Here is a 12,794-nt window from a genome sequence, read left to right on the forward strand (position 1 = left end):
AGTGAAAAGGCTCCTTGTACTGTCTGTGATCTCTGCTAGGTCAGCCCCGTCTAGAGAAAGAAGACGCTCTGGAGTGCAGAGAGGGAGGTTACAGTCTAGACATGGAGTCAAGAGAGGCAAGGAAAATTAGATTAAAGGTAGGCTCCTGGAGGAGTAGAGAAAAATTGAAGAAACTATGACTGGCGATCAGAGGGTACTGAAATAATAGGGAGAGTTGATTTGAGTGGATTGGTTGGAGAATCTCAGAGTCGCTTAAGAGGGAGGCAAAAGAGAATAAATAAATAAGGTAAATGGTGCTGAAGGGAAAGTGCAACTAGCTTAGCAAAGAGATGGGCAAAAATCTTTGGAAATTCAGCAGGTGTCCAGGATTAGTGAAACTTATTTCAATCAGAACAAGACAACTGTTTTTATGACTTAGCCCATGTTGTTACGGAAAAGATTGAACCTTTTACATGGTGTAAAGCAGAATTTTAAGTTGTGCACAGTTTTCTAAAATCATGTAAGACATTCAACCAGCTGATCTAACACCTTGAACTCTTCTTTCAGGATGACAGCTTCAGCAAAGAGATTAGGTTAACAATTAACTTAAACTGGTTCTCAACATTCAGTATTGATAGGCTAGTTATACCATGAGATGCAGTAAGCTGATGTTACGAATGTGTACTAGAAAAGAGAGTTCCTCTTCCTGTTAACACAGATTAGGAGGTCAGGAGCAAGGGAGGGGGAAATGAGATCTCACCCCTCTGACTGCAGTGAGTTGCATCCACATGCAACTGCCTGTAAAACTGTAGCCTAAACTGGAGTTGCCACATCTCCACCTTCACCTCCCAGCCTCTGCCTACGTGGGTTTCTTTGTCCCTTGATACTGTACTAGTGCTTGTCTGGCCCTATGCTGAGTCAGTTCAGGGAGCTAAACTATCTAAGAACTGCTGCCTGCTGTAGGATAAGGCTATAAACTTTTGTGAAAAAACATCTTTGTGTGCTAACAGTTGAAAGGAAGTACTTGCTAGCATGCCTAGACAGAGTAACATCTTATCAGGTTATATGTGGTCTCTAAAAATGTAAAATCATGAGAGAGACTGTGGGCTTGACTATAATTGATACTTCTGTGATAAGACGGAATAAGTGGAATATATTGGCCTCCAAAATGATAGGAGTGTTTAGTAACTGCTTAAATTAGTGGCTCTGGCTAGATTTAAGTGCCTGCAGTATTTCCTGTGACGTGAGTTACTCTGCATGTATTTGTGGAGGATAGTACAGTAGGGTAAACTTGCCCTAAAATGTAAGGGAGAATCCTAAAAAGTGTACATCTATTGGATAAGAAGTGGAAGCTGAGGAGGGAGCAGAAAAGAGGGGAGTCAGACAGGAGGCTTTAGGTAGAGCTGAATTCATGGCAGGGTTACTCCAGGAACAGTTAGTCATGGACTCTTAAGCTGCTACAGATCCTATAGAGACAGAGTGGGGAAGAGAACTTGTAGGTGGCTTCCCTATACCATAGGGACCACAAGGGTTAAGGTTACCAGTGCATTAGCTTTAGGGCTGGCAACTCAGAGTTAGTGTTGAAAAAAAATTGAATGTTGCTGTGTACTCTGATTTTTTTCTATAAGCGTTTCAGGTAGGGTCTCCAACCTAGGATGAGTTAGAGAAGTTTAGTTGTTAGGGTTATAATTGATGAGCCTTTTTCTTGGTGGCCTTACTTTAAGCAGCGCTGCTGCACGTTCTTGCATTCTGCTTTGCCTCTCAAATTTATTTTTTCTTTTTTCCTTTTTTTTTGGATGATTTTTGTTAAGTATTTTTCTAACCTGTAAAGGTCAATTAGATTCTCCAGTGATAGGTACTGTAATTTCACTGGAAACGAAGAATTCCATCGTTAAAGGTTTGAATATCACACAATAGTTAAAGCATACTGAATAGCATGAAAAAATATCTTGAATAGCTGTGCAGAAAGTCAACATCATTGCATTTACAAATGAATGATGCAGGGACTGTGAGGAAAAAATTGTCCGTCGTTACATTGTATAAAATCAAGTCATTGCTAATTCAAAGTGGAAGTGGAGAGATATAAATAGATTTTGTTGTAGCTCTGTAATTTCCTTACTTCTGGATGCTTTAGTTTACAATCTTAATATTGTTTAATGTGGGGGTTTTGTGTGCATAATAATGAAATGGCACAGTGATTCTTAATCTGTTGCAAACTTAGAAAGGAAACTTTTCCCAAACTGTAAGCTTCCTCAACTATGATATTTTTATTAAATTGGAAAATACATTCTACTTCTGCAGGAGCTTTGGAAAGAGTCATTATTCTTTTCCTGTATAATAACTTGTGGAGTGTTTTAATTTTAGGGACTACTTCTAAGCAAGTACTGTTCGTGTTCTGCTCAGTACATTGCTTACGTTTTTTTACCTTTGACGCCAGTAACTCACTTGAAGGCAATATACTAACTATTGAAAAATATTGGTTTTAGATCCTTGTTAAATCACAGCTTCTACAAGATAAACTTTGAAAAATATATTTTTCTTTTTGCGTGCTCGCTACTTTCAGCAGAAAGCATTTTTCTTGGTTGTACAGATGGTTATTGTAGTCCAATTTTTGCTGGTGGCAGGTTTCCCAGTCCTTAGAGTATACAACCATCATCATGAAATGATCTGATTTATTTTCTACTTCCTCCCTCACTATTTGGGTCTTTTAAATTCTGTTCTGGAAGCTATTTCCACATTCAGCTAAGAGTTACTTTATCTCTCATTCTCTGTTCTTCTTGGATGCCATTTGGAATTTTTTATAATAGTATTAATGAATTTGTAAATTGTAATAGTATCAGAAGAAAGGTTTTATTTGAGGAGTTCTGAGATTTCATTCTGAATTCCTGTCTAGTCATCAAGTCTGTCTAATCTAGAACAAAACTTTTTTTCACACTGTGTTATATATCATCTTATTCTAAAGATAAAACAAGCCTTTTTTATTGCTGTGTCAAAAATAAAATGGTTACGTCACATTTAGTATCCATTGTGAAAACTCTTTATTAGTAAAAAGAGTAGACTTTGGGTTTCACTGCACAGTTAAGTTTTTCTTTCTAGCAACTGCGCATGTGTTGCTGAAGGTCTGGGCAATAAGTAAGGGTCAGAGATGAATTTCTTTGCAAGGTTTTACTAAATTCTGCCATTTCATGGAGAAGAACAGTAACAAGGCTTTCAGGTCCAACGCGTATTTAACAAGGGAGCATTTCAGCAACGTTTCTGGGAAGGATAAAGGATCTGGGTGGGGTGTTTTGGTGTTTTTTTATTTAATTTTGTTTTTTCCTGAGGTGTGCCCTTTCAGAGCACCTCTGTTTGTACAGCCATTCCGCTCAGTCAAAAAAGAAGGATATTTATTGCTTTAAAATGACTCTTGAGATGCTGTCGTTATGTGCAATCTACAACCTACTTTTCTGCTGCTTTTCCTTCAGGTTTTGTGTGCTTAATTCCTGTGGCTGTGAGTATATGTACCTCCTGTAGTGTCACATCTCACCCTATGTTCTTATGTAACAGTTGGACAAGCAGGCTACTTTTGTTCCAAGCATGTACTGTTGATCATGAAAATACCTGATCTGGAGCTTGTAAGACGTGCAGAGCAAAAGTGATGGGACTATGGAAACACCTTGATATGCTCCCCAGATGCTCTGGGGTAAACATATTTTATGTTGTGACAGAGTTAAACAAAATGGGGTTGAGTATCTAGCATTTTTCCCCTAAACTTCTTAGTAGTGGAAGTGTGCGTATTTTCAGCGTTACTTGCCTCTTAGGAAACATTGCAGTCTTAAACTAGTAACTTAGCATTATTATTGATCACAAATAATTGTCTGTGTCTAAGTGGTACTTATTAGTACATCATTTCACTGTACATTAATGGACATGAATTCTGAAAGTAGATATAAAATGTCTACTTTGAAATGAATGCTTTATTGTGTTTTGACCTCTTATGCCACATCCCTAAACACTTCAAATAATGTATAGACTAAATATATTAATAGCAAGTTGTAAACTTCATTTTTTAGAGATTACACTTACAACATTTTTAAGTGTGATGAAATGTCTTAGGTTATATGGAGTGCTGTAAAATCTATCATTTATTGCACTAAACCTTTATGGCTGAGCAACTAATAGCCTCTGCAGAGAAAATACTAAATCAAACTGACTGTAATTTGTTCATCACACTCTAGAGAGAGATTTACCTAGTGCACACATATTCAGAGGCTTCTACTTTAGGCCTATTATTTTATAGGTAATGTCAGAAAACTAAGACTTCTAACTTTTATTTAGTTTAAATTTAATTCAGTCAGTTAAAGCTACTCTTGATGTGGCTTCTGCTCCATCTATCCATCTTGAATAGTGCCTTTTTCTGGAAAAGGTACAGGTTCAATCAGTAAAGTTTAAAATGAAGTCAGTTATAACTAAAATGCAAATGATTTCTCTGCTATCAAAGATTGCAATTTACTTGTTTGTGTTGATTCAGATGTTTTCTGGCTCTTATTTTTTTCTTTATTTTGTCCATAAATCTGAATTTCGTCTGGCTTGTTTTTGCGCTGCTGCCTTGTGTTCAGTTTTCATTAACTAATAATTCAACAATTAGTTTTTGTGTAAGCTTTTTCTTTAATTTATTTATTATTCCTTTTTTCCTGCCTATGTTTCCTAATACAGGAAAGATACTGAAGTACAGGTGTATTTTGGTCTGAATGATTTTGATTTGCAAAAATGAATCCAGTGTCTACCATTTCTACAAATAATACTTCAGTCAATCAACAATTTAGGTTGAGACCTTTTCCTCTTTGACTAGAAGCGAACAGGAGTTACAAAGGAGTAAGACTTTTGGGTACAAAGACTTTTGGGTATGTGATTTTAACACTTAAATTAAATGTTACTAGTTTTGCAGGCATTCCAAGCTGATTCTGTTATTTCACTTTTGAGATACCATCATTCTGTCTTTCCAGACGTGGTGTCTTGCCAACGCGTATTCCAGTTTTCTGTTCCATTTTTATATCTTCCTTGAAGTGCCTGTAGATTTATGAAGAGTACTCATGCCACCTTTCTCTTGTATTCTGTTTGTCATTTGCTTGGCCATTTAGATTATCAGGCATGTAGTGGAAGGGCAGATTTTTTTCCTTCCTACAAAGTAGTTGATACATGTGGCTGTAGAACTGTTACTTTTTGGCGAGAGCAAATTATCTTCTGAGCTGACGTTTTAGTGGATGTAGCAGGCATTGTGGGTACGTATTATAGCAAATTCTCAGTATACTTTTAAAAGTTAAATATTTTTCTCTTCTCATCATCCTTTTGCCTTTGCACCCTTCCTGTAATTAGGCTTCACCCAGGATTAAACTGTGTAGAGTACTATGGCGATCGCACTTGGGCAGTTGATGCATAAATTTGTTGAAAGTTGCCTTGGGTATTCATATGATACTGTATGGAGCAGCAGGTGCCAAGGATGACTTAAGATGAGATCCAGAAGTAAGTGGCATGACTGGAAGGGGAGCGGAAAGAATGGGATCTCCTTTCAGCATCAGAGTTCTTTTGTTGATCAATTTAATCTTACTTTTGAGGTTGTTAAGTCCTTCCCTATACCACATTGGAAATGTAAGTATCTTCACATAATTTGTTCAGCTGTCTTGACTTAGTATGTGTGTATGTGAGAAAGAGAGAAACTGAGATTCACTCCTTTTTGACTGCATCTAGAGTGTGTTTAAGCTCTGACCTGAGTCCACTTTGAAGTCAAAATTTGCCCAAACCTTGTTTGTCCATACTGTAGATTCAGTCTTGTGCTTCATGCATTCTTTGAGAAACCCACAGAAGAAAATACCTCTTAGTGTAGTGTATATGGCTGTGTGCAGCGTGGATGGGTTTCTCTGACTGGGTATGCTAGTATATCCCGCCTGTGTGGGATGTGATTGCTTGGAGCTACAGTAAAGAGTATGTTGAGTTTTAGTTCACTTACCTGGCTTTTTAGGTTAACGTACTAGATTTATTATCTGTCTTTGTGGAGTCTGAATCAGAATCATGTTGTCTGTTTCTTTTTTCACTTCTCAGCCTTTCTTTTTTTAGCATTCCTTCCTGCTAAGTAGTCCCAGATCTTACCTTCTGTGTCACTTGTGACTTTCCCAACTGGTACAGGAATCCTGCATCATAAGTGGGAACAGCTTTGCTACTGGCTCAGAATCGGGATAACAACACTGAAAATACATGTCTAGTCATTTTTGAATCTGCTTCTATTTGGTAAAGCCCCAAAATAGAAAGGAAAAAATCTTGAAAGCTGAAGAATTAAGAAGACTAATGTACTTTCACGGTTTTGTTTACCATCAAATTCTTTGAATGTTCAAGATGCAGAAAATATTACAAAGGTTTTGATGGCACTTGTCCAGGGAAGCTTGCTTCTTGCTGTGGTTGAGTGGATTTCTTTAGTCCCTGGAAGTTTGTTTTGATGACACTAGTAGTTTTCCTCATCAGGAATATTTACAAAAATAGTTTTTTCACAGCTGACTTTTTCTAAAACCTCTAGAAATAACACCTTTCCAGAAATAAATCTGATTAGTTGAGTTAAAAAGAAAAAGGGGAGGGGGGAAGCTTTGGGACAAAGTGCTCTGTTTTCTCTCACCTATTTAGAACACTGGAATCCTAACACAGTGATTTAGTTAAATATATGTGTGTGTGTAAAAAAAACTTACAAATGTGTACGTATATAAATGTATATTTCTATAAATACAACCGTAGGAAATAACCCCCTTCTGAATGTATTTTCATGCTTTTAAATTTTGTTTAACTGAAACAAAAACCTTTAAAATTTATTTGGAATATGTTTAATAAAGGTATATATCTGACTGTTCTTTCAAGTATATTGATTTTTTTTTTTTTTTTTAAATTTCATCTATATTGCAGTATTTCAAGAAAACACTGGCTAAAATACTGAGCTCTGCAGGAAACAAGTACGACTTGCTAGAATATTGTGCTTTGTATTTGCATGTCTGTGCTCTTTTTTCAAGTTGGTCCTATTTCTTAAAGTTCTAAATCTTTTGATTGTTTCCTTCTGCAAAAGAAACAAAAATTCTCATATCTGAATGCATGGTACTATATTTTTGTTCATCACGTTCCCTTTACTTTTTTTTAAACTATTTTCTTTCTTTCGAGTTCTTCAGGGAAATAAACTAAGCACTTCTGTTTATTGGGTATTTGAAAACATGACAACACAATGACATTTGTAGAGAGTATGATTCAGAGATTATTCCACAGTCTAAGGCAAGTATTTCTGTGATGGAAATATTTTCAGTGAAATACGGGGGGAGGACAAAACACTATAATCTATCCAATTTGGCATAAGAAGTGTCAATATATCATTCTCCCTCACTTTTTTTTTTCTTTCTTAAAAGTAAGCACAAGAAGTTAATTGGCCAATGTACATGATGCAGTATAGGTTAGTGTGGCTCTTTAGCAAGAACGATGTTCAAGTTTGAGGCTTTTCAAAGGACAATTAATTCACTTAAGTCCTGAATTACCTTCTTCATTGATTACTTAGGAGACTAATCTAACTGTCTCAATTTTGGCAGCTAAATCAGGTGAATGAATCTAAGATCAAATGCTAGCTAATCCACGGAACACACACAACTGTTAATTGCATGTAAAGTAATGTGAGTGCTGTTTGCTCATTCAAAAATTAACAGAATGCTGTACATAGTTTTGAGAGAGCTCATAAGTTTGGCTGGTACTGGACATCTCTAAAATACCTTCTCAACCTCCTGATTCTTTAAGTGTACCTAGAAGTTTTTCACATTTTTTTTTTCACACAATTTTGAGGTTTTTTGTTCAAAGTTGGTTGCATTTAAAACTTTTGTAAATTATATAGCTAAGACTAATTAGATATTTTAAGTGATGTAATACGTTATCTGCAATCTGGACTTGGTTGCACTATAGGTAGTCACGCAACATTTTAACAAACCACAAGACTTTAGACCACTCATGAGAAAGCAACACCAAAGAAATTGGTATGATATTGCAGTGTGTTTATTGAGCAAGCTTTCCCTGTTTCCTAGTTCTGTACAGTCAATAGAAAACTGTACTTTAATAGCTATTAACTGGGCAGTCTGCATACTGATGGTCTTAATTGCCTTCTTTTTTTTGCTTCTGTGTATCTTCTTCAGATAACTATGAGTCATTTGGTATGATAGATTTCACAATATAAAGCACCTGTGTATATATACTTGCGTGAATGTTCTGAGCCCAAAATGCTGTCTAAAAAAAGTTAATCTTAAATCATCTTTTCTAATTCAACTGATAGCCTTGTGATAACCTTCCTAAAAATGAAGACTGAGATATGATATAAAAGTAGAATTAAGGTTGTACATAAGAAGATTGTTATACAGTTCTGGAACACTCAGTGTCAAAGTGATGCAGTTTTCGTGGATGGGTATTTCCATGATTTAGTTTAATCTTTTTCATGAAATACTAATTCTTATCACTAGATAATAAACGTTATGCACGGGAGGAAAGGGGTGGGATTTTTTGTTCTATTTTTTGGGGGGTATTTTTGTTTTAAAATGGGAACTGCAAAGGATGCATGGAAGATGTAGTGGACTGGAATTGACGTAAGTGAAGAAGAACGTGAGCCTGAATCTACAGGATGCATTTGATGGAGGATCTGTCTGAAATTGAAATGACTATAGCAGAAGACTACTGACAGATTGAATAAATTGCCAGGACAAGAGGGTGTTCACTAGAGAGTCCTTAGAAGACCTCAGGGATGAAAAAGTCAATAATGAATGTCTGAACTTTTTGCCTGAAATGAGCTTGATTTCTTAGGATTCGAGAGTGGCAAATGTATTGCTGACTCCTAGAAAGGCCCCAGGAGTTCTGGGGAACTACATGCTTCTAAGTCTGATGTTTTCACTGAATAGAAGAAGTTATAATAGATGAAGAATAGATGTGGAGGATATGTTTATGTGGAAGATTTACATCTCCCTACAAACCTTTGGAATTCTTTGGAGTCAGCAAATGTATTTACAAGGATGATCCAGTTGATACAATGAGACATAGCTTTTGCAGAAGGCTTTTTACAATCCCTTGCCAGAGACTTGTAATGAAAATATTTTGTAGCATAAAAGGGAAAATCATTGCGTGAACAACTAACTTGCTAAAAGATAAGAAGCAGATGTAGAAGTAAATGGTTCTCCCTCTCAGTGGAGAGTGGTTGGAGTGGAGTCTTGAGACCTGTAATCTACAATGTATTTGCTAATGGCCTGTCAAATAGGGTGAGCAGGGGATGATAAGAGTTTGCTGGTGAGTTACTTGACATAGTAAGGATGGGGGTCACCTGAAGGCTTTTCAAAGAAATTTATAAAGTGGACTGACTAGGCAATAATGGCAGAAGTAGCACACTGCAGAAAAATGAGAATCATATGGGGGTTGGGGGGAGAGACGCAATCCTGTCTTCGTATATAAAATGATAGCCACTGAGCTGATGATTAACATGCAGGAATGACATTTTTGACTTATGGTGTAATTCCATTAAATTTTCATTTCAATTCTCAGAATCACAAATAAAGGCCGAATAGGTGTTAGGAATCACTAGAAAAATGGTAGGAAACAAAACCGAACATCATTATACCACTGTATAGATTCAGACTTGTTTCTTGTCAGAAAAACACATTGAGTAGTGTTGTTAATTCTGGTAGGTCTTATCTCAAAAATTGTTGAGGGTAATAAAGCTGGAATAAGCTTAGAAATGATTAATAAGGCACAAAATGACTTTTGTATGGGGAGTAATTAGGTAAAATATGAATCTTCCATCTGGCAAGAGACAATCTGGGGTTCTACATAATTATGAGCGATAAAGAGAGGATAGATCGGAATTGCTTACTGTTTGTTTCAGTACAAGAATTAGGATGCGTCACATGAAGCTAGTGGGAGCTGCGTTTAAAACAAATGAGATGGTAGGTTCTTTAGCAATGATCTGTTGCTAAGGAGTGTTGTGGATGACAATTTTACATGGTTCAAAAGGAAAACAGGCAAATTCGTGACATAAATGTTTAGCTATATAGAAACCAGATTCATCTAAGAGAGGAAACATCCAGCTATACAAGGAATTTCCTAATTTGAGGATGATTGAAGGCTGTGAGAATGCTGAGAAGCATCATATGCTTGTCTCTTCTCAAATATCTGCATACAGCCACTATTGGAGAAGAGGGTACTGGGCTAGAGGGAATTTGCAGCCAGATGGTCCTTCAAGGGAAGAAAGGAAGGCATGGACAGAAGTAGAGGAATGCTTGCTGAGCTTATTTACAGATGTCTTAGTTCCTTCAGTAGGAAAAAAAAACCAAACTGCATTGAGGAGAAAGATGAATGTGTGAGGAACTCTGCTAGGAAAGGAGACACGACTGGAGAGAAGCAAACAAATGTTGAGGGCCTTACTGTGGCAGCAGAAGCAGAGGTGCCGTATGAGGGAATAGGGAATGTGCTTTGTGGTTTTGGAAACAGGAATGGGTGGGAATGGGTGGGTGGGAAACATGAACAGGATGCTGAGTGTGTAGATTTGGGTGTTTTATGCTTCATTTTCTATTATGTAATTCTAATATTTTATGATGCTAATCCTCTATGGGTGTGCTATCTTTCATGTTAATTATGTCAGCTTGCATGTTATTTAGGGCACATAACATACAAAATCCTCTTTTTTTTTTTCCTCCTTTGTAATATTTGGGCAGTGCTGTTATATACACCTCACATAATTAACTAGAGGCATCACAATTAACTAGAGGCATTGTAGTCTGATATAAAGGCTGTTAAACAAAAAAGATTTTGTAGAAAGCCTAGCACCAGAAGTATAAGCTGCAGCAAATGATTGTACTGTCAAATTCATAATATATTGATCTTGTCTATTTTGTTCACAGGATTCTGAGTAACAATAAAATAACAGAGTTGAAGAATGGTTCCTTCTGTGGATTAAGCCTTCTTGAGAGATTGTAAGCGCTTCCTCAAAAGCTCTTTTCACTTAAACTGTGTTGTATGTTGTATACTTTCATTAATACTTCTCACAACAAAGTCTTATTTAAGAGATGTGTTTCCATTTTATTTTCATCTAATTTTTTTGTAGTTGAAGAGTTAACATGTCAAGTTAACATGTTTGAGTATTTTCTTCATGAAAATAAATGTTGTGTAACTGCATAAAGGGAGTTTAGCAAAAGCTGTTTCCCTGAAGCTGGGTATAAGAGAAGAAAATGCAAAAAGAAATGGGTAAACCCCGCCTTGTACAGGGCAGGATCTAAATGTAACACGCTAAATGTAACACGCTAAATGTAACACGCTAAATGTAACACGCTAAATGTAACACGCTAAATGTAACACGCTAAATGTAACACGCTAAATGTAACACGCTAAATGTAACACGCTAAATGTAACACGCTAAATGTAACACGCTAAATGTAACACGCTAAATGTAACACGCTAAATGTAACACGCTAAATGTAACACGCTAAATGTAACACGCTAAATGTAACACGCTAAATGTAACACGCTAAATGTAACACGCTAAATGTAACACGCTAAATGTAACACGCTAAATGTAACACGCTAAATGTAACACGCTAAATGTAACACTTTACAGGAAGGTTGTGACTCTCAAACGCATTCAGGCCAGGTTAGGGCAGTTTCAGTGGGAAGTTCCACTGGAATGCTGTGGTGGTTGAATTTACTTTATTCTTGTTGGTATTCATAATCTGAAAACTTACATTGTAAAGAATAGTATTTCTTTAATTTCTTCCCTTACGAAATGTTAAGCCCCTTTTCAAATAAGTGTGAAGTATATTTAAAGTAGGAAACAGATGTGATGGAGACTCTGAATGGGACTACATGCAATGTAATTTCATTGTTGACTTTCATATGTTAACAGTTTTGCTTGTGACTATAATCCCTGTGTATACCAAATGTATGGGGGAAAAATGGGAGTGAACCCGAAGAGAGTAACTTCTTTGACACCTTTTGCTTCCTATTTTAATTTTCCCTTTCAGATGATATGTCACCTATGGGATAAGAGGAAGCACTGTAGTTTCTATTACAGTCAGCTTTATTCCCAGCTGCTGGAAGGTCAGGATTGTCAGGTTCATCTACCTGGGAGCAAGCAGAAACATTAGAAGGTAGGGATTTTTCTAGGCCAGTTGACTGGGAAAGTAGCCAGTTTCATAATCATCTTGCAGCATCTAGGAAGAGTTCCAAAGGACTTCTGGCTTCAGGGGATTAAAAGTATTTTACTCATCCTCTAATGCTTGAAAGTTACAATCCCAGTCACCTGGCCTGAATAAATCCAAACACTTGCACCATTCCATCCCCCATATGCCTGAAGAGAGATCTGTCTTCTCTACTGATGGATAAGTTTTATTGTAGAAATAACCTTGCTTCTTTGGCATGAAGGCTTATCAGCAGTGACTGCATTCTATATCTTTGCATATTATTTTTGGCAAGGGTGCTGAAGGCATCCTTGCCCTAAGTGATAAAAGCATCTGCTGACAGTTGTTAATTGTTTTAAGTCATTACAAGTTTCAGACAGGAAACACTTGAAACTAATTAGCTTGACGTGATCGTTTAAACTCCATGTATGAATTCCAATCTTAATTTTATTTAAAATAATAACTCGTTTTCTTCTTTTTAACTCTTGTCATTTGAAAGGATTTTGAGATTGTTTCTGTGTCTCCTTTCATGATAAGGAGAATAAATCAATAAATAGTCCATCAAATTTGGGTATTTAGAATGATCTAGGATAGGCAACATTTTAGACAGCAAGGTGGTCT

At 36.5% G+C, this 12,794-nt stretch overlaps 1 protein-coding gene across 3 annotated transcripts in view; it reads left to right on the forward strand.

Moving 5' to 3' along the window:
* Positions 1-12,794, forward strand: part of ADGRA3 (adhesion G protein-coupled receptor A3) — a 59,552-nt gene that overhangs the window by 7,075 nt on the left and 39,683 nt on the right. For 2 of the 3 annotated variants that reach the window (XM_068943277.1, XM_009673438.2), the window contains exon 2: positions 10,902-10,973. The exons of the other annotated variant lie outside the window; for it this stretch is intronic. In XM_068943277.1, coding sequence (XP_068799378.1) covers positions 10,902-10,973 — 72 coding nt within the window. The remainder of the gene's footprint in view (positions 1-10,901; positions 10,974-12,794) is intronic. 3 annotated transcript variants of the gene reach the window in all.

The sequence above is a fragment of the Struthio camelus genome, chromosome 4, assembly GCF_040807025.1.
Source record: "Struthio camelus isolate bStrCam1 chromosome 4, bStrCam1.hap1, whole genome shotgun sequence".
NCBI lineage: Eukaryota > Metazoa > Chordata > Aves > Struthioniformes > Struthionidae > Struthio > Struthio camelus.